The sequence below is a fragment of the Mastacembelus armatus genome, chromosome 10 (genome assembly GCF_900324485.2).
Source record: "Mastacembelus armatus chromosome 10, fMasArm1.2, whole genome shotgun sequence".
Taxonomy (NCBI): domain Eukaryota; kingdom Metazoa; phylum Chordata; class Actinopteri; order Synbranchiformes; family Mastacembelidae; genus Mastacembelus; species Mastacembelus armatus.
Genome location: NC_046642.1, coordinates 25,169,553 through 25,192,472, shown reverse-complemented (window position 1 = coordinate 25,192,472; position 22,920 = coordinate 25,169,553). Strand labels below are relative to the sequence as shown.

The 22,920-nt window shown below is 42.2% G+C and overlaps 1 protein-coding gene across 3 annotated transcripts; it reads right to left on the bottom strand.

The window, feature by feature from the left end:
* Nucleotides 1–507: 507 nt before the first annotated feature.
* atoh8 (atonal bHLH transcription factor 8) lies at nt 508–17,434 on the bottom strand. Of its 3 annotated transcripts, none has more exons than XR_003297161.1 (5): nt 15,482–17,434; nt 13,935–14,090; nt 12,729–12,920; nt 11,481–11,552; nt 508–1,091 (listed from the first exon to the last, which is right to left on the bottom strand). XR_003297161.1 is itself a non-coding variant. In XM_026330608.1 (5 exons), exons 1-5 carry the CDS (start codon nt 16,151–16,153, stop codon nt 1,065–1,067), a joined length of 1,008 nt encoding a protein of 335 aa, XP_026186393.1. In that variant the 5' UTR covers nt 16,154–17,434; the 3' UTR covers nt 508–1,064. The 3 variants fall into 3 exon arrangements, 2 of the variants coding, with proteins under 2 accessions (XP_026186393.1, XP_026186392.1); XM_026330608.1 differs by lacking the exon at nt 11,481–11,552 and having other exon boundaries at nt 15,482–15,605; nt 15,645–17,434; XM_026330607.1 differs by lacking the exon at nt 11,481–11,552.
* Nucleotides 17,435–22,920: the final 5,486 nt, after the last annotated feature.

The window sequence follows — 22,920 nt, the reverse complement described above, 5'->3', positions numbered from 1 at the left end:
TCTTAGGAACCTTGAGTGCTGCTGAAATTCTTTTGTAACCCTGGCCAGATCTGTGCCTTGCCACAATTCTGTCTCTGAGCTCCTTGGGCAGTTCCTTCGACCTCATGATTCTCATTTGCTCTGACATGCACTGTGAGCTGTAAGGTCTTATATAGACAGGTGTGTGCCTTTCCTAATCAAGTCCAGTCAGTTTAATTAAACACAGCTGGACTCCAATGAAGCAGCAGAACCATCTCAAGGAGGATCAGAAGAAATGGACAGCATGTGAGCTAAATATGAGTGTCACTGCAAAGGGTCTGAATACTTATGACCATGTGATATTTCAGTTTTTCTTTTTTAATAAAGTTGCAAAAATTTCTACATTTCTGTTTTTTTTTTTTTGTCAAGATGGGGTTCTGAGTGTACATTAATGAGAAATAAAATGAACTTTTTTGATTTTGGCAAATGGCTGCAATGACACAAAGAGTGAAAAATTTAAAGGGGTCTGAATACTTTCCGTACCCACTGTAGATCTGTACATTGTGGCTAAAATCTCCAGTACTCTGGTTGAGATATATAAAAACAACAAAATACCAAAACAACTTTGAATTATCATCAGGTATGATAATGATAATCAGGTATGGTAAATAACCACTCCTAAAGTAATATACATTACAATACAGTAACAAAATCCTAACCTAAACAAAACAGGCAGTGAGGCCATGGAGAGGAGTGTATAAAGTGTAGCTTTATATAAACGCTGTCAATTCCCAATACAAAAAAAAAAAAAATAATATAATGATGTCATCATCATGACATCACACATGCATGTGGTATGGACATAAAAAAACAAAAATATTAGTTAATTTTCTATTCATGTGTATTGCATTTACCACATGTAAATGTAATGTGGCTCTTTTCCTTATTAGTTACTGTAGAGAACATATTTGTTTTCAATGGAGACTGAGCTATCCATATTTTTTTCAACCATTACAACAGATTAGTCTGATTAGAGTGGAGAGGGAAGTATGGCTGTATGATGCAACCTACAAAGAGTGGATTCTGGCATCAGTAGTCTAAGAATGTCACACATCCTCTGGCATCCTTCCAACCTGTGAACATACAAAAAAGGATTTTGAAATAAAAACATGGTCATAGTAATTAGGAAATTCCACAGTCTAATGAATATGTCAACATGTGGCTTCACAAGACTCAGGAACATCTAGGGGGTGTCTTCCAAAATGACAATGCTTTTAATATGAAATTCCCTCATTGTGCCAGCCCACTCAGTCATTAATAATTCACTGCTACAGGCTGCATGAAGTTTAGCAGGTACCTCAGAGCACTGTAACTGTCAAGAGATTTCCAGGTTCTAATCCTGTTCAAACCTATGGCCTTGCTGGACAGATAGACGGAGTAATGTCAGTTGTTTTCGTGTCTTTTCCTATGTTCATATGATTCAAGGCCAATTTATGCTTAATAAATCTTCGTGATATACTGCACTAGTGCCCTCTGCCATTGTGAACATTTACAGTTTGCTGGTGACCAGTGTTCCCTTAGCTCTCAGTGATGACTTCATGAGGTTCTTTACAAATAAAATCACAACAATTAGAGACTAGAAAATTGCATTTCCTGCGGAAGATGCGTGTGAATGCTGAAAGCTGAATGAAGCTGCCCAACATTGCTGAAAATGGCTGAAATGCAATGCTGAACAAGCTGAAGGCTTATAAGGCTAATAAGCTGAAATGCAATGCTGAAGAATCCTGGAAGCTGAAATGTAAATCTGGAGTGGGAAGCTTAACTTTAGCTAAAAAAACTATTGAACGTTGCTGAAAATGGCTGAAATGCATTGCTGAATAAGCTGAAGGCTGAAATGCAATGCTGAAGAATCCTGGAAGCTGAAACTGAGCATGGTCCCCATGTGTAACAGCATTAGGCAGCCAGTCATTCTTAATTACCAACCTGTTAGAGAAATTAAAATGTTTACCCTCCTGTGACCTGATCCACCTTACTTTAGTATAACTGAAACACTTCTGAATAGGGCCTATTGTGTATTGTGGAAATATAATTGTTGCTCTCAGTGAGCACAGTTTGCTCTAACCTTGACTATTTGATAAGGGCCCAGATGTGTTTCTGTGAGAAATCCCCTCCCTTTTGTATTTCCATTAAAACTGATGTGTTAGGCTGCAAGCAGCCAGTGATCCTCATGCTGTACCAAGGTGCTATGTGACTGTTATTCCTTGCAAGTAAAACTTCTATATAAGCTTACCCAAGTTCGTCCTCTGAGTCTATTTGTTAAAGAATTTGCCTAACAACTTGGGGGCTCGTCCGGGATCGCAATATCTCCTCTTCCTTCCAGGTTTGGACCTAAAAACTGTGCACAGGGGAGTCTAAGACTCCTGACTGAAAGCCCTCCGCCCCGGTCCCATAAGGGAACAGCTTGGAGCATTGAGAGGCTAGGATCTGCTGTGAGGGGAGAGGAGTGGCGCGATTGAATTTTGAAAAGAGAGACCACAGACCGACTCCTGTAAGGTAAGAGGAATTTTATAAGTGACGTAAAACAGAGAGTATTGAATTTGGTGTGAAGGGAGTCCCTGGGAGTTTTTGGTTCCCTGGGAGCCCCGGGTGGTCCTGGGTCCTTCAGGTCATGCAAGCTGAGTAGAGTCTCAGTGAATTGTGGTCTCATATTAGGCTGAGAGGTTAGTCCAAAACGAGACAATGATAAAAATATCATTGACTTGACTTGAGTTCTGGAATTCGAACAAAACCGAAATTTGTGTGGCCTCGGGGACACTGGCTCAAACGTATTCGGGTAAAACCGAGCAGGGCTTTCAGGAAATCAGAAACTCGGGATGAACCCTGAGGTCTGTGGGAGACCCAAAGTAAACTAACACCGCGGTCTGTGGGAGACCCGGAACAAAAAGAACCCCGGTGCAGCGTCGAAAGTGCTTTTGAGCATAAGGCCAAGAGAGAGTATTGGTACCATGGGAAGAATATAAAAGCATAGAAATAATTAATGTGACATAAAGTAAGTTAATCAGCTGCTCCATCTCCTCCAATCAGATAGTAACTAAACAATAACAGTAATTAAATTAATTTAAAAAACAAAAAGGGGGAGATAAGGAGCCTGTTATAATAATAATAAATAAATAAATAAATAAATGAATAGCGGTGAGTAAAAACAAATAGTAACTGAATATAAAAAATAATATTAATAAAATGGGTAATAAGAATACTAAATTAGAAGAACTAGTCACTGGTGACGCAAAATTGATGCATTAAAAGGATCCTAGAAACATAGAAAAATTAGAAAAATGGAAAAATAAATATGGTTTTTCAGGGAAGTTAAACTGTGAGGACTGTAGAAACTTAGTGAAGGACATAAAGAGTAAGACTAAGGGAAATCAGAAGGATCAGAGAAAAGAAGGGCTGTTTGCAGCACAGGAATGGTTAAAGTAAACTGGTTGAAGGAGGCAGAGAGTAGACAGAGAGGGAGAGAGAGAAAGGAAGGAGAAGAGAGACAGGAGCAAATAGAAAAACAGTTAAAAGCCTCTTCACCAACATTGTATTTAGGGCAAACTGTTGAATTTACAGATGAACAAACAATGTCATGCTGTAGACCACCTCCTCATCCTAATAATCCACCACCGGCTCAGCTTCCTCCGTACGCCCAGGGAGAAGAGGGCGCTGTCGGTGGGGCAACATCACCTCCCACAGCTCCTTCTGATCCTGTGCCTCAGCCTCAACCTCCTTATGCAGAAGACAATGAGGGAGTGCTGGCTTATTTTAACAGATTGAAAGAGGTGTTTAACACTCACAGTGGAATATCAGTACCTGAAGGTGCTGCACAGAATGGGGATGGGCCTTATGCACAGCAGTTAAAAAATGCCTTCTTAAATGGCCTCAAACCTGAAATTTAGGGTTTATTCGAAAACATCAGATTGGCTGGCAAACTTGTGCCCTGACAGGTACAAAAAATTATGCCGTGAATATGGCAACTGTTCTCCAACAAAGAGCAAAAGCACAAAAGGAAGTTAGAAAAACAGCTGAAGTGTTTTTCACTGACTATGATAATGAAATGGTTTCTGAGTGTTATTTTCAGGGGGACAAGCTATGGCTTGATGGCCGGGGCAGGGGGCGGGGACGAGGTCGTGGCCGGAGACCTGGCAGACAGCAGATAGTTGATCATGACTACTGCTACATCTGTGAAAAAGCAGGACACTGGGCTAAGAGCTGCCCACAGAGAAAGACACGCCCTGAGCAGCAGGAGGGAGGAGCAGGATACTCTGCATGACTAGACAGCACAAAAGGTCAGATGCAAAATACACACACTGAACAGAATAAAGATTAATGAGACACACATCTGACTGAAGCTAACATTTTGAGCAGATGTAGGGAAGCTCAAAGGAGTAGAACCAGTTAAAATAACACCAAAAGGGACCTTCAGGCCCTTTCAAAGACAATATCCATTAAAACCTGAGGCTGTTGAAGGAATTAAACCAGTATTTGACTCATTACTAAAATCAGACATTATCAGAGAGTGTCCAGATTCACCATGCATCGTTTTACTGTTAAAAAGGCTGCCCCATCCACCGGCTGGAGGATGGTACAGGACTTACAAGCTGTAAATAGAGCAGTGACACCTAGAGCTCTACTGGTACCAGACCCACACACCCTGCTGAATGACGTCAAGCCCAGCTCAAAAGTGGTTTACTGTCATTGATGTGGCAAATGCATTTTTCTCTATTGAAGTTGACAAACAATGACAATTCTGGTTTGCAGTTGAGTTTTTGGGCAAAAGATGGACTTGGACGCATATTCCACAGGGTTATTGTGAGTCTGCTACCATCTTTTCCCAAGTAATGTCTGCTAACTTAGCTAAGTTTTCACCTCCTGCAAGACGTCAAATACGTATTTGTATGTAAATGAAATTTTGATATGCTCTGAAACACAAGAACAATGCAAAACAAACACCATAGCTCTGCTTAAGTTTCTAGCAGAACAGGGACACAGAGTGAGTAAGAACAAACTACAGTTACCTAGGTCACGACCTTTCACAGCAAGGGAGAGCTCTAGACTCAGACAGAAAAGAAGCTGTACTTAAAGTACCAAAACTATAAACTAAAAGACAGATGTTTTTCTTAAGTATGACAAACTTCTGCAGAGCATGGCTACCAAACTATTCAGAGTTGTCTAGTCCATTGTTGAAATTGATTTATGACACACCTATAGCAACTTATGATAAAATAAAATGACTGAAATTGCAGAAAAACGCCTTTAATGGTCTTAAAAAGACCCTGACCAGCACCTCTGTTTTAGGACTGCCTAACTATGAAAAATGTTTTATGCAAACTGTTGATTGTAAAAATGGTCACATGACTTCAGTGCTGACTCAGCCTTATGGGGACACATCAGGCTTATTGCTTATTATTCTGCCCAATTGGATCCAATAGCAAGAGCAATGCCTGTATGTATTCAAGCTGTTATTGCAGCCTCCATGACAGTCCAAGCTTCAGCAAGCATGATGTTGTTCCATCCTCTGACACTAAAGGTTCCACATGCAGTCTCTGTCCTGATAGCATACATGTCACCAGCTAGACATTTATCCTGCATGATTACATTGCTTTCACAGCCACATCTCACAATTGAACGATGTACAACCTTTAATCCTGCTACATTAATGCCTATAGCTGAGGATGGTGGGCCACGATTGTATTGCTGAAACTGAGAATAGAGTGTTGCCCAGGGTTGACCAAACTGACACACCTTATAAAGATGCTGAAATGACAATGTTTGTAGATGGATCTTGTAAAAAAAAAAAAAAATCAGACTGATCTAATTCTACAGGATATACTTTTGTAACCCTTAAAGATGTCACTACCATCTCATTTATCATTGCAGGCTGAGGGACTTATTACCATAACAGAAGCTTGTAAATTATGAGAAGTAAAAGTAGTTAATATCTACACTGACAGCAATTATGGATTTTCAACTGTACATGTGTTTGCTCAGCAGTGGAAGAACAGAAGAATGATTATATCATCTGGTAAGACCATCACACGCAAAGACCTAATTTTATAGCTGTTTAGATGCTGTGCAGCTGCCTAAAGAGGTTACTAGTTGTAAGTGCGACACAAATGTGAGGACTAGATACGATTTCTTTTGGTAATTGTAAAGCTGACGAAGTTACTAAATCGGTAGCACAGAAACCACTGCCTTTACAAGCTACAGTTACAGTCAACATCTTGATGAGCAGATACTTAAAGACATGCAGAACAGTGAACCTTAGAAATGAAAAGACTCATGGGTAACAACAAAAACAAAGAGAAAAGAGTGTAAATTATGTAAAGATGAAAAGTGTTAGCTAAAAGTTTATTTAGATACACAGCTGTACTGACGCATGCTAATGTGCATACGTCAGCAGGAGGGATGGTAGATTAGTAAACAAAGTGTTTACAACGTATGGTTTTACAAACTACTCTAAAAAAAAATGTTAACAATGTGAAATATGTGCAAAAATAATCCACAGGGACAGAATGTGACAAGAAATAGTGGAAAGTTTCCACTACCTGAATATCTTTTCAACACATTTGCATGGATTTTATTGAACTAAATAACTGCGAGGGAAAGAAATACTGTTTAGTGATCATTGATGCATTAACTAAATGGATTGAAGTGTTTCCAGCAAAGCATCCTGATGCACTAATAGTAGCTAAAACACTGACAACTACTATTAGTCCCAGAGTTGGAATTCCAGAGAAAATCTATTGTAATAATGGTACATATTTTGTAAACCAGGTAATTAAATATCTTCATGCAGTGTTATCATCTTCCTCAGTTAAAACCATTCATTAAGGAGGATGCTCACATGACTGAGACCATTGCTGATTACATGGCAAAAATGTTGAATAATAAAAATGTTGTATCTGTGATTAATGCACAACAGGAGGGTCCTCTCAGCCTGAACCTGACTCTAGACTGAAACCAGCAGAATGGGTCTTTGTAGAACGTATTGGGAAGGACTTTACCAAGTACTGCTGTCCACACCCATGGTTGTGAGAACTGTTGAAAGACCTTCCTGGATTCATTTAACACACTGTAAAGAGGTAAAAGTACTGTCTGAGTAATTCTGTCAAACCAGCAGGGACTCACTCTAAACTCCAACTAACCTGTGGTGAAGTCTGGCTACAAAGGGGGGTGGGACCAATAGGGACCACTCGTCTCAAACCAGTGAAGAAACCAACCACACCCAGGGGAATTAGGTGAGTGAGGAGTAGAGTGACCTGGGGAGAAGACTGCTCAGAAGTACATTTTGCCATGGAGGGTCCATATTGGCACCCCTTTAGACTATTTTGTGGGGTGACACTGACAATAAGCATATTGACTGTCATATCGCTGACCACAGATTTTATTTCTCTTCGAGAAGGGTTTGCAACATCCGGAGAACGCTACTCACTCCACTGATATAAGACCTGGTATCTTTTCCTTCCTTGAGAAGGAATTGCTACAGCCAGCTACAACAACATGAACAACACCAAAACAACACCAAAACAAACCTAGGACAAAGACAGCTAAGGATGTGCCCACGTTTATCTTTGGGCCAATGAGACTCAAACTGCCCAGTTTGATTTTTGTAAAGTAGTTAACTGTGGTAATGTGTGACAGGAACAGCTGACATGGGCAGACAATTATATTTATGTCACTAAAATATGTAGGTTACACTGATAAGACTTAATCCACACAATGATCCAACAGGCAGCTGTTTGCTTCCACCTGCCCTCCAGCCAGTAAACAATGTCTTTGCATTATTTGATGCCACCTATTCCTGCTCTTACTCCACCTTTCTTTACGCCTTATAGTACTAATTATACCTGTTTTTGAGAAATTCTACTTCAGGGAGAAAGGTTGGTGATCTCCACTGGTGCAGCTCTACCACCAATGTGACCACTCCTGGGGCAGGCTATGACCCTTCCTGGTTCCGGCAGTTTTGATAACAGAGTATATATTGATGCCATCGGAGTGCCCAGAGGAGTTCCCAACGAGTACAAAGCTAGAAACCAAGTTGGAGCAGGGTTTGAATCTTTTCTGTTTTGGTGGTCAAACATTATCAAAAATGTTGACTGGATAAATTATTTGTATTACAACCAGCAGAGATTCCAGCAGAATCTGCATGAACCAGCAGAACCGGATGGCATTGGACATGTTACTGGCTAAGGAGGGAGGTGTTTGTAAAATGTTTGGATCTACCTGTTGTACCTTTATTCCTAACAACACCTTCCCCAGATGGATCCGTCACTCGAGCTTTAGAAGGACTACAAGCCTTTTCTGAAGAGCTCGCTGAGAATGCTGGTATTGACAACCCCTTCACTTCTTGGCTGGAGGGAATGTTTGGTAAATGGAGCGGTCTGGTCCAGTCCATATTCATCTCAATGGCTGTGATGACGGCTATTTTGGTTACCTGTGGTTGCTGCTGCATTCCATGTATTAAAGGCCTTTGTCAACACCTTACTGACACAGCAATCAACAAACAAATGTATCAGTCCAATTCACCGGATGACCAGGACCGTGAAACTTCTCCAGAACCAATGAAGGAAGACATGACTGTGTCTTTTACCGACTATGATAAAGTTGTCTTAACTTCTGAACTGTAAGGCACAAATGACTCCAACACTGAAAATTCCTACAGGAAGTGATGTTGTGATGACTGTTTGCCAGAAAGTTATGACATTTATTTCTCACTTCTACAAGTTATATTTTAGCATGCTAATCATTTTAGATTTGTGATTGTGATCTTGTTTGTTTGTTTGATCATAGTTATGTTTTATGATTTTACTGTTTTTCCTATAATAGTAATAATTCTGATCTTTCTGTGTGTTCTACCAGAATAATAATCATTAATGATCTGCTAAACATTTTCATATAGTAGTTATGCTAAGCATAAACAGGAAGGATGTGTTAGAGAAATTAAAATGTTTACCCTCCTGTGACCTGATCCACCTTACTTGAGTATAACTGAAACACTTCTGAATAGGGCCTATTGTGTATTGTGGAAATATAATTGTTGCTCTCAGTGAGCACAGTTTGCTCTAAGCTTGACTATTTGATAAGGGCCCAGATGTCTTTCTGTGAAAAAGCCCCTCCCTTTTGCATTTCCATGAAAACTGATGTGTTAGGCTGCAAGCAGCCAGTGATCCTCATGCTGTACCAAGGTGCTGTGTGACTGTTACTGTGTGAATTTACCTAACACAACCACAGACAGCTGTTGTTCTGCTATTGCTTTGTGAGCTGCAGCTATGGTGACCTAATCCCAGAGTGGGAGAGGGGGTGACAGTGACACGGCCCTTTACACATGCAGTATTCCTAAACTGAGAAAACTTCATCTCACAAAATGGAGGACTACAAAAAAAAACTATAAGACCTATAATGACTGGCTGCCTAATGTCCACTGCTGTTACACATGGTGACCATTCTCAGCTATTTAGAGCAAGTGACTCTGTGGCTGTTTTAAATGTACCCCCCTTCCCACTCTTTCTTTAGCAACTGACAGCCAATTTATTTCTACTTCATCATATCATTCTCTTTCCACCCTTTCCACCAATTTTGAATGGTTTTTCAGCTAAACAAATTAAGCTTCCATCTCCGATTTTACATTTCAGCTTCTAGGATTCTTCAGCATTGCATTTCAGCCTTCAGCTAATTCAGCAACGCATTTCAGCCATTTTCAGCCTTGTTGGGCAGCTTCATTCAGCTACTAGGTATAGGTCTAGGTACTAGGTCTTACAGTTTTTCTGTAGTCCTCCATTTTGTGAGGTGAATACTGCGTGTGTAAAGGGCTGTGTCACTGTCACTGTCAGCTGTCTGTGGTTGGTAATTAAGAATGACTGGCTCCCTAATGTCCACTGCTGTTACACATGGGGACCATTCTCAGTTATTTAGAGCAAGTGACTCTGTGGCTGTTTTAAATGTCAGCCATGATGTCGTCTCCCAGCAGGCCATGCTTGGACTTTCACAATAAAACTCTATAGTCATTAATAGGAAGATATTACATTTTTGTAAAGCATAAGGAACATTCAAAATAAGGTCCTGATTCTAATAAAAGGTCCCAAGAGTCTCCTGCAGGACTTTGTCCTTTCAAGATAAAAGCCCTAAAATAGCATTTTCTCAACAGAAAAGCCCTGAAACAGCAACAAAATTTTAAAACGGTCGTTGCCTATTGGAATACAGCTTCAGGCACCAAGTGAGGCCATTTTCAGTATCAGCCTTTAAACGGTCTTTAAAGTATGAAGGAGCTTGATCATAAAGGGATTTGTATGTGAGAAGAAGGATTTTAAATTATATTCTGTGTTTTACAGGGAACCAATGAAGAGACGCTAATATAGGAGAAATATGAGCTCTCTTGTTAGTTCCTTTCAGGACTGTGGCTGCAGCATTCTGGATTAACTGGAGGCTAGTACCATATTATCCCAAGGCTAGACTTAAAAACTTCCTTTTTGACAAAGCATATAGTTAGGGCTGGCTTCAGGTAATCCTGGATATAGGGCCTAGACTGCCCGAGGACCATTGGTACACTGAGCTCCCCTACCCTAACCCTTCCCTCCCTTCCCTTCCCCTCTCCTCCTCTCCTCCCCCCTCACATGTATATTCCAGCACTGAATGTCACTAACTTTGTGCTCTCTCCCTCTCTCTCTCTGTACCTTCTGCAGGTGTCCCTGGTCCTGGAGCTGTATATCACTGATGTGCAGTTACTGGCCCCACCAACCTGCAGTGTCTATTTGCTGTTTATTGTTGCTGTTCTTTTCTCTCTCCTCTATCCACTCACCCCAACTGGTCGAGGCAAGATGCCGGTTCTGCTGGACGTTTTTTCTTCCGTTTGGTTTTTGTTTTTTGTAAAGTGCCTTGAGATGATTGTATTGTTTGGAGCTTTACAAATAAACTAAACTAAACTGAAATTGGTGTCTCTGCATCACTCTGCAATTACACCACCTAAATGCTAGGTGGTAGAGGGGTTTCGGTCTGTGTTGAGTGTTTTGGTGTATGATACTACAAAAAATGGCAAGCCAAACTCAGTGAATCATGTTGACTTTGGAGTTGATATACTTCATATTAAACAGTATTTTTAAAAACACTTTTTTCTCCAGTGAAGTTCCAGTTCTGCTATTTGTGTGACCTAAGGCTTCAGTGGTGTAATATTGGTGAAGAAACAATGAAACAACAGTTTTCCTACAAACTGTGCACAGACTCTGTTGCTTTAAAAAAAAAAAAAAAAACATTTTGTTCTTGCCAGACCTCCCCCCTCCCTTCACACACACACACAGTGTCTTTCGACCAGCTGCTGCTGTCTGACAGGCTGATGATGATGATGTTTTTTCCCCTCCTTCTTTCAAAATATGGTGAAGCAGATGGCTTGGAAAGGCAGAGTGGGGGAATGTGTTGGAGAGACTACTGGGGAATGTGCCAAGTGTGTGTGTGTGTGTGTTTGTGTGTGGTTTCAGTTCGCGTGCCTTCTTGCTGCCCTCTGCCCTTCATGGCGCCAGCTCCATTTCCCGTCCACTCTAAACATCTGGTGTCTGGGACTTTCAGAAACACACACAGTATGCACAGAGAAAAAGACTAACCTAGTTTATATCTAAAAGGTGGCAACATGGCTGCATTAGTATAAAGATGGATGTTAGTGTTGTACATTGTGACTGTGTTTCATTAATGACCTTTTCATCCAAAGGATTAACTGGAGGCTTTTTATGGAAATACAGGGACATCCAGATAGTAATGAGTTACAGTAATCTAGCCCTGAGGTAATATATATTTCAGCTGTGTTCAGTGACCACTTGGACCTGCATGGGCTTGTCAAACATAAAATATAAATAGTGTTTTATGCATATTAATTCTGGAAGTTTGACAGATATTAAATAGCATGATCAGCACATATAGAGGTTGGATTAAAACACTGTTGAAGAAACATAGTACATACATTTCCACAATGATAATACCATGAGTATAACAGGTTCATGTCATACTCACCACTCTGTTGAGAACACTTTTAATGCATTTTAACAATAATATATTTTATGTATTTGATTTCATGTAAATATATTTCATAGTAATATTTCATAAAATGTTTAATATTAAAAGGTTAAAAGAAAAGTGAAATGAGAAAAATATAAACAAAAAAGTGGAACATATTTTCTACAAAAGCTGCCATGATTAAAGAAGACAGTGTTTTCAGGAAAGTGACTGATGTCCCTCTGATCTGATAGATAAAAGGAAATGAATGAACTGATGGAATTGCTGCTATGACTGACATTGTAGGCTATACTGAATTTATTTAGGACAAAAGGCCAACAAGAATATATTGTATTGGCACCAACAACAGCAGCTGATCAGGATGGGGGGCGGGGGCTTTTTTATTGTAATGTGATTACATTAATTAGAAACTGGATGAAATTAGAAATAAAAGCTTTGTTTATTAGTTTTCTCTGTAGCTGCCACTAATACAAGTTTTACTTTTACATATAAACATTTTAGACTGTCCTTCCTGTGATCTTATCCTAAATTAGTTTTTATTCTCCTTTAAATATTTTTATTTTATGGTGTATGTAGTTTTATTGCAGGTCTTTATTTGTTGTTTTGTTTTTATTCTCTGTAAAGCATTCTGTAAATACATTTTAGAAAGGTCCTCTATATATAAAGTTTTTTTAATTATTACTGTTACAATGTACTGTATGTTAGGTAGAGACTGTATGCAGATTCACCTTTCTCTTCTTGCTCCTGCCCTCAGCCTGTAGTGTCCTGGTACATTGTTCAACACACTGAGAGAAGCTTAGACTTCTGTGATCTGAACTGTAGTCCAGCTCAGCTAACTGAGCCAGAGACAGGATGTAGTTACAGGCTATCCGTAATATGGCCAGCTTGGATAACTTTTGTCCATAAGAGTAACATGGCACCTGGAGAGAAAAGGAATTGGAGAGTAGAGGAAATTGTTTGATTGGGATACTGTCAATTAAGTCACAGACAAGGATAATGGAGGATGCAGAATCCAGACTACCACCACACCATGTCTGATACTATCCTGATACTCTGCTTTGTATTTCATTGTCTTCTGTCTCTGTAGCTTCTTATCCTTCTCTCAAATTTATATACTAACTTCTAATTAATATAAAATAACCCCTAGTTGTTACCATACTGTACAAATTTCTGAACATAAAATACACACACTGTAATAATTACATGAATGCCTGATCTTACTCACCTATATGCCTCAACAAAATAAAGACAGAAAATTAACATATAATGAATTGGTTTTGTAATATTTAGCCGACTCGTATAGCCACACAATAACAATATGCTGTATAGCAGGATATCTCAATTGCATTACATTAACAAAAAGCATCACTGTGTCACCAGATTAGTTTTTCATTATGTATAAATGGCGCTCCAGCAGATCCCCATTAATGGTTAAGGAATAAGCAGGTATAGATAATGGATGGATGGATGGATTTATTTAGTTCAACTAATTTAATTGATAAGCAACTGCAGTAATAACTGACTGAAAAAATCTAACACACCTTATCTGATATTTGGAATAAAGTCTGGAAGTAAAGTCTCAAAAACGGTGTGTTAGTTATTCTAACAAGCAGTCTTTGCTTGCTCCAGGTCAGAAAATCTGTGAAATACCATCAGCTAACAGTCTACATTGCAGCATACATGTCTGTTTCCTGGATGTTGTTATTGTATGTGTTATCCTAAGTGTATGTACCAGCAAATTTGAAATGAAAATGAATCAGGCTTCTTATTGTGTTATTTTGTTGTTTTATTTCCTATAATGTATATGCATATTTACTGTTACAGAAATTCAAAAACATTTTGCATCTTATTTTGCTTATGTGTACAGCATGCACCTGTTTGAGCTTCTACACACTTTAACAGTAAAAGACTTTTCATAAATCTGTAAATCTGACCTGCTTCCTCAGGGCCTCGAACGCAGCACTGATGGTGTGGACACGAGTCCTTTCCCTGGCATTTGCTAGAAGTCTCCTGGTCTGTTGGATGGCTTTGACCTCTGGAAGACGAGCAGGTCCATCAGCACTAACCACAACCCGCTTCTTGTGAGATTCCTGAATGCAACAGACGTAACAGGGTATATAAACATTGTTTTTCTATCATATTGGCTGCTAGATCTTTTTCATCTATCACCAAAATGCATTTACTTTTGAGGCTGTACAATGTGTAAAATGTCTGTCTCTCAGTCGTCCAGATGAAGGTATCTAGAGATTGAGTCATGGCAACTGAACTTATAGTAGTTAGCACGAAACGTTTCACCATTAATCAAGGAGCTTCTTCAGCCTAAAGGGAAGCTGGTAGGAAACTCAGTTTTATCCTCCAGGTTGGTTTCACTCCATCCCTAGTCCAAATAGGCTCATTAGGTGAGCTATGTAAATGGGGTGATAGTTGTTAGGATCCGACTCCTGAGTTGGTTTCACTTCACACCTGGTCTGAATAGGCTTGTTATGTGAACAACAGAGGTGAGGATTGTTAGGATCTAATGGTGGACTCGTGACCCCTCTGATTCACAAAACTGGGTATAGAGTGTGTCCTCCCTGAAGGACATGAAGAGGTTTTTAAATTCCTGGGAATAGATGAAGGGCAGCCTGGTAGATTGAAAACAAGTTATGAGGAATTTGCTTCCAAAGTCAGAGATCTAAAACTGGATATAGATGAAACAATGCTATCCTTTGATGTTACATCTCTTTTCACTAGACTAAAAGAGAAGAGCACTGTCACTTTTTCCAGGAAGTGAAGGAACTCTTCCATGTCCTTCAGCAATGTGTAAAATGTGAAAGATTTAGTGGTATCTAACCTTCTGTCTGTCACCCCCCCCCCCCACCCCCCCTTTAATGGTACAGTCTAATTAACTTTGAACATACATGAAACTGCATGGATTTTACACTACCTTGATGTTTGAAACCAATGAGTCCCACATATCCACCTATGTCGAGCAATGGGTGTGTGTCTAAAAGTAACACCAAAGCAGTATCTTTGGAGGTGATAGCTACCCACCTGAGATCCTTATTGGCAGATACATAATATTAAAGGATTCAGATTAGGGTCACAGTCAAAAAAGTGATCCCTGTTGATTACTAATGGTTGATGAGCATTCTCCATACCAAAAGTAGTACAGAACAAAAAATTACTTCTTGGTGCCTAGCATTTTACTAGGATATTCTTCAATTCCTCAATGAATCCACTTTGAGTAGTCTTAAAAGTGTGACAAGATAGTGAACCCCAATCATGACGTTTTAAAATATTCTGTCTGTGACAGAAAACTTACAAAAGCAGCAGAATTACTCATACTGGAAAAACTGTAACCGGTCAAAGTGTATAATATCATATTAATTGATTAGCAAAACTGTTAAAATGTATTTACTGTCTTTTTATTTGTTAGTCAATTAATAACTTCTACACATAGAAATTTCTCAACCTTGAACTTGACAGTGCCCATATTTACCTTAGATGACTGGACTTCAGGCTCCACATGTTCATCACACTGTGATGTTCTAGGGCCAGACAGTGCTGCAGCTTGACCTGACAAAGAGGGCTGTAGGGAAAAGGCCTCATGGCTAGATGAGTGGTAGTGGCTGCTGCTGCTGCTGCTGCTGCTGCTGCTGCTGCTGCTGCTGCTTGATGTTGGCAGAGGAAAAGTAGAACAGAGGCCCATTTTGAGTCTGTTGGACAGCGGCTGGGAGATGGCTGTAGGCCAGTGGGAAATCTCTAGGCTAGAAAATGGAGAGGCAGGTAACGAGGAAGAGATGCAAAGCTCGTTAATGCCAATTCTCATGTCAATTGCACTACTCTGAGCTGGAGCCATCTTGTCTTCTGGTAGTTCTGACAGAATCCCTGTAGTACTCGCCATCCCGTCCTGTGACATCATCAGCTGTCTTTGCAATGGAGTCAGGCTTTTGACGTTACATGCCTCCGGGGAGGTGTCATCTACTGAGTCCATATCCAATATGTCTGCAGGGTAGTTTTGTATCCTCTGAGGCTCAGGGCCACTGAAAAGCCTTTTAGGCTCACAAGACTTCCTCTTGAACTTCTTGTTAGTGCTTGGCACAGAGATCAGTACTGAGTCTTTGTTAATGGATCTATTCAACATTTTACTCTGTGAATGGGGATTTTTCATTTTTCAACAAGTAGTGTAACTATCAAAGTAACTGTAAATATTGAGCATTAAATAAAATATGAAATACATAACGTGAAAGCAAAAGTGAATTATAGTCTTCAAAACTGTCCAACAAACTGTTTCAATTCCACAGCTTCACTCACTATATAACAGTGAGATTCGCCTGTAAGCATTACAAAGTCAAAAAGGGAGTTTATGTGAAACTTCACAGCTTTCCAAACAAGTATATGTTTTGTTCAATAATACCCAAACCAAAACCTTGTAAAAACTATGTTCCTGACATACTAGCTGAGTATCAAAAACGGCTCCCTTGCACTGACAGAAGCTGTGTTACTTTACCATTAGGTTATCGGAGGCTCCACTAAGTCTGCAAGCAAAACCCTGAAAAATGCACATTTGTACGCTGACTTATGTAACATCTGCAATTCCACACAAGTTGGCTCACTGGACTGACATGAGAGACTTTCCTACGTTGTGAAGGTTTCTATCTGTGTGAGCAGGGTTACAGTGGAGCTGACTAAACGTGGCTCCAGTCAGTCTGCATAACAGCACTGTGAATAACCACTGAGCACTGAAAGGCTGTAGCGGAGCTTCAGCTGAGAGACAAAATAATAGGAACAACACACGGAAAACATGGGAAGCTCTTATGGAGCACAATCACAATCCCAAATATAGTGACACTGAGCAGTCATGATACAACAGCTATGAAATACTTAGAGTTTAGACTTCTTAAATGAAACTAAATCGGGATTAGTGGCCGAGTTAAACCGAGAATGACTTAACTGTGGGAACAGTCACGAGTGTTAATATATTCCACAGAGACAAGCTTCAACGCGGCTACCCACAGAGACCAACAGTGGTGAATCTGTACTCACATATACTCCACCAAACCCCTGTCCAAAGTGTCATGATAGCAGCGCAGGCTTCGAAAAGACAACTGGGGTTCTTGACTATTTCAAGGTACTGTCCCTTACACGCTACAGGTCCACGGTTTGGTAAAGTTCAGCAATCGCTTTTGAGGAAAGCTCCGGTATCACGCTGCCACATGAAAATGTGCAGCGGACCATCTGCCACTCATTGAGTTGGCTCACTGTTACCTTGCTATCTATCCATGAATTACAGCTCGTTAATCCACCAGCTGTATGTTCTGGGCTGACACTTGTCACATCCTGTGCAAAGCGTCTGTCTCTGTTTCACTGCGACCAGCAAGCCGAATAAGAGCTCAAAGTAGACAACTGGGTACAGAGCAAAGGGACTCTTCTCGAAGTCTGCTGGCGTCTGACTGGCTGCGCCCCCCTCCTCTAAGTCTCTATGTCTCTCTCTCTCTAAGTCTCTATGACTCTCTCGCTCTCTCTCTCCCTTTCTGTTTCTGTCTCTATCTCTGTCGCTCTCTCGCTCTATCTCTGTCGCTCTCTCGCTCTAAGTTCAATTCAATTCAATTCAATTCAATTTTATTTGTATAGCGCCAAATCACAATACAAATCATCTCAAGGCACTTTACAAAAACAAAAACTAAAAACCCAACAAAAATCCCTTAGGAGCAAGCACTTGGCGACAGTGGAGAGGAAAAACTCCCTTTAACGGAAGAAAAAACCTCCAGCAGAACCGGGCTCAGTTTGGGCAGCCATCTGCCTCGACCGGTTGGGGTGAGTGGATAGAGCAGAGAGAAAAGAACAGCAACAATAAACAACAAATGGACACTGAAGGTTGGTGGGGCCGGTAACTGCACATCAGCGATATACAGCTCCAGGACCAGGGACACCTGCAGAAGGTACAGAGAGAGAGAACAGAGGGAGAGAGCACAAACTAGGGGGGATTAGGGTAGGGGAGCTCAGTGCACCGATGGTCCTCAGGCAGTCTAGGCCTATAGCAGCATAACTAAGGGATGGTTCAGGGTTACCTGAAGCCAGCCCTAACTATACGCTTTGTCAAAGAAGTACAGAGGCCTCCTGAACCGAGACTGTGAGCTGGTTCCACAGGAGAGGAGCTTGATAGCTAAAGACTCTGCCTCCCATTCTGCTTTTGGAAACTGGGAACCACAAGTAGACCTGCACTCTGAGAGCGAAGTGGTCTATTGGGATCCTCTTTGACAAAGCATATAGTTAGGGCTGGCTTCAGGCAACCCTGAACCATCCCTTAGTTAGTTATGCTGCTATAGGCCTAGACTGCCCGAGGACCATCGGTGCACTGAGCTCCCCTACCCTATCCCCCCCCCCCCCTTCTCTCCCACCTCATGTATATTCCACCATTGAATGTTACTAACCTTGTGCTCTCTCTCTCCCCTAGTTTGTGCTCTCTCCCTCCCTCTCTCTCTCTCTCTCTCTGTACCTTCTGCAGGTGTCCCTGGTCCTGGAGCTGTTTATCACTGATGTGCAGTTACTGGCCCCACCAACTTGCAGTGTCTATTTGTTGTTTATTGTTGCTGTTCTTTTCTCTCTGCTCTATCCACTCACCCCAACCGGTCGAGGCAGATGGCCGCCCAAACTGAGCCCGGTTCTGCTGGAGGTTTTTTTCTTCCGTTAAAGGGAGTTTTTTCCTCTCCACTGTCGCCAAGTGCTTGCTCATAAGGGAATTGTTGGGTTTTTAGTTTTAGTTTTTGTAAAGTGCCTTGAGATGATTTGTATTGTGATTTGGCGCTATACAAATAAAATTGAATTGAATTGAATTGAATAATATGGTACTATGAGGTCTGGATTAACTGGAGGCTTTTTATGGCGATACTGGGACATCCAGATAGTAATGAGTTACAGTAATCCAGCCTTGAGGTAACAAATGCATGTTTTTCTGCATCATTTTGAGCCATTTTGAGAATCCAATATTGTTTTCTTTAGATATGGTCCCATTGGTTTGTGTAATCTGTAAACGATATTTCCTTCCATTGTTATGCAGATGATTATACCAAATACCATTCAATCTTGTGTATAAAATAGGAATGGATGTCGGCCAACTATCTTGAATTAAATTCATGCAAGATAAAAACCTCTGGTTACTGAACCAAAGTCATGAAGCCACTATACATAAATGTTAATTCCGAAGCTAGAAAACTTTAAATTTTCGATTCAAACTTAACATGGTACAAGTTTGCTATTATCACTTTAGAAACATTAGCAAATTTAAAGAGCCTCTTTCATGTATTTATTTTTTCACATCTTGATTGGCCTCTTCACTTGTGAGCTCCAAAAGTCTGACATTTTTGCAGCTGCTACAAAATGATTACACTATTGGGATTACACTAATTCCCTAGTGTTTCTTTTAGAGTGAATTTTTAAATTCTATTAATTACTTTTAAAGCATTAAATAAAATGGCTCCAGTTTACATTTGTTCTTTTAACCATTTCTAAACCTCTAAATAAACTTAGATCACTTGAAAAGGATTTAAGAGAAGTTGCAGCCACTTACCTAAAAACTTAAGGGGATAAAGCCTTTGTTGTTAGGGCCCCACAGATCTCATATATAATAATCACTTGTTTGTATGTATGTGTAGGAGAAAAGCCTTAGATTCCCCTGTCAAATGGTAGGAGTTTGGGGTACAGGGGGTGGTAGTAGCTGGTTACAAAAGGAGCTGCTAGTCTGTGTGTGCGTTTGTGTTCATGCACCTGGTTTCTGAAACTGTGGGAACTAAAACTTTCTCAGGCCTTCCTCGCATGATTGCATCATTGGATTTTATGGTAATGACTTAGTTGTGTGTGATTAGTAAAAGGGGTAAGGGGGAGGGGTTAGGCAAGTAGTGGTTATGGTTAAGGTTAAGTGTCCAAGAAAGTCAATGTAAAGAGCCCAGGAGGAATGAACACTTGTATGTGTGGAGCTATGTCCTCCCAGAGCTTCAAACACACAGTTGCAGTTGATTTATGTCTACAGTACTGTTACTGCACTGTACTGTTAACCATGTAGTGGTATACAATACAATATAAAACAAAAAATAAAATGACTGCTTTTCAAAAATGCATGTACACAAAAAGACTTACTTGTTACAGTAACATAAACATACTTGATTTTTAATCTCAGCAAGGCCTTTTGCTTGAAATTGTTATTAAACACAAAGGTCTGTGGGTGCCTGGGTCCCAGTCCACTTGCTCACATTTTTTGTTCTGGCCCAATAAAAGCACAACAGAAGGTTTAATACTGGCTCTTTGCACAGGATTGAAAATAATTAGTCCCCATACAAAACAAATAGAAAATTCTTTATCCAGCTAACTGCTGATTCTTTGAGTCTGGTGGCCCAGAGATGAAGCCACCCACCATGAACTTCTCTACAACTGTCACGAGTTGGCGAGTGTGGAGGTGTGAGAGAGAAGGAGAGGCAGTGGGACCCAAATGCAGAATTCAAAGAGGTTTATTTTCTCGGGGGGTCGCCAGGGCATAGGGAACAAAACAATACAAACAGAGAACCGAGTGAAAACGGAAACTAAAGATCACCGGATGAAACGGTAGTACTGCAACAAAACACTTGCAACCATCAACTAATTAATGCTTCGGCAAGGAGCAAAGGAAAGAGGGAGGTATATATAGGGAGAACACAAACGGTGATTAGAAACAGGTGGAATCAATAAACACAATAACTAGTGAAGCTGCCGGGAACCAGTGTGAGGGAAAAGGAAGTCTCTAGAAAATAAAGGTTCCCCGGCAGGAAATCCCAAAGGGGAATCATGACAGGAACCCCCCCAAGGCTGGATCCCAGACGGCCACTAACAGTCCCAAAAAACAAGATCCAGGGTGGGCGGGGGTTGCTGAGTTGAAGTCCAAACCCAGGCTCTGACAATTCTGGGGAGCTCTGGGGATCAACCCCTGGGGCGAACAAAGTTCGGAGTCCTCGGTTGAACGGCCTCTTGGGCAGACATGGTTCCGAAGCCACTCGGCTGGACGGCCTCGCAGGCAGGCGTGGGTCCGAAGCCGCACAGGTGGACGTCCTCGCCACCTGAGGCGGACATGGATCTTCCTGTGACATGAAGACACTAGCAGAGGAGTCGGCCATGGGGACGCTGGCCGAAGAGGCGGCACTGGAAGCGCCAGCTGAGGAGGCGACGCTGGGGGCTCTGGAGACTCTGGCTGAGGAGACAGCGCTGAAGGCGATGGCCGATGAGGCGGCACTGGAGGCACGTACTCGGGTTCCTGTGGTGCTGGAGAGCGAGACTCTGGTGGCAGCAGCGCAGGAGGGCGAGACTCTGGCGGCAGCGGCGCTGGAAGGTCTCGCTTGGACGCTGTCGTCAGCGCACTGAAGCTCGGGTTGCTGCTGCTGCTGTGGTGGCGGCTCGGGAAGTTCTGACTGCTGCAGCTGTGGCTCGGGAAGCTCTGGCTGCTGCGGCTGCTGCTGCGGCTGCTGTGGCTCGGGAAGCTGACCTATTGGAGACTGGGGAGACGGGCTGGCCGGAGATTCGGGTGAGGGACCTGCTGGAGACTGAGGAGATGAGCTGGCCAGAGACTGAGGAAAACAGCTGGCTGGAGGCCCATGGGAGAGGCCAGCTCGGGAATCGGGTGCCAGGCCTGCTGGAGACTGGTAGAGGACCTCAGTGGGGACGCCCTCGTCGGCTCGCTGAGGGTCTGGAGGCTGGGGCACAGGAGACTGGGAGAGGACCTCAGTGGGGACGCTGTCGTTGGCACGCTGAGGGCCCGGAGACATGAGCACTGGGGATGTGAGCACTGAGCCAGCTGGGATACCTGGTGCGAGGCTTGCCGGAGGCTGAGGTGAGGAGCGGGCCGGGTACTGAGGCGAAGGGCTAGGGGACTCAGATTTCCTGGGCCTGGGGAGCCAGGAGGGACTCTGGTGACTGGGACGCCGGGGACCGGGACTCTGGCGACTGGCTCAGGCTGAGGAGGGAGAAAGGATGAAGAGGAAAAAAAAAACTCAGACTGAGAAAAGAGAGAGATTGGACTGGGGCGAGTGGTGCCCTTGTCCGAAAAGGAAGCAGGGCTCGGGCCGGGGTGAATGGCGTCCTGGACCGAGGAGGAGGCGGAGCTCGGACCGAGGCGAATAGCGTCTGGAATTGGAAAGAGCCGAGGGTGTGGAGAGCTGCAGCACCGGTGATGGGGACTGAAGCGCGGCGAGGCACCTGCTCTTGGCGTCCCTGAAGGGGAGTTGCTGCTCTCTGCCTTCCTCCAGTTGAGCGTGTAGGTAGGAGAAGAGCTGGGATGCCTTACTCACATTCTTCCTTGGAGGTGTCAGGCGGCATGTGCAGCAGTCCTCGCAGCTGTTGGCTACACACCATCAAGTACTAGCGTGTAGTCCCAGACACATCCAGAGCGCGACGACCCTGTCCCTCACATATGGCTCGGGGAACCACCCCTCGGCCGGTCCTGCTGGGTCTGTCATTGGCCGAAGCACTATCACGAGTTGGCGAGTGTGGAGAGGAGAGAGGAGAGAAGGAGGGGCAGTGGGACCCAAATGCAGAACACAAAGAGGTTTATTTTCCTCTGGGGTTGCCAGGGCATGGGGAGCAAAACAATACAAACAGAGAACCGAGTGAAAAGGGAAACTAAAGATCACCGGATGAAACAGCAGTACTCCAACAAAACACTTGCAACCATCAACTAATTAATGCGTCGGCAAGGAACAAAGGAAAGAGGGAGGTATATATAGGGAGAACACATATGGTGATTAGAAACAGGTGGAATCAATAAACACAATAACTAGCGAAACTGCCGGGAACCAGTGCAAGGGAAAAGGAAGGTCCCCCAGCAGGAAATCCCAAAGGGGAATCATGACAACATCCTGTTCTGTACAGGAAGGTGTAAAGGTTGTTTTAAAACTTTCTATGCACTTCCAGGACTAC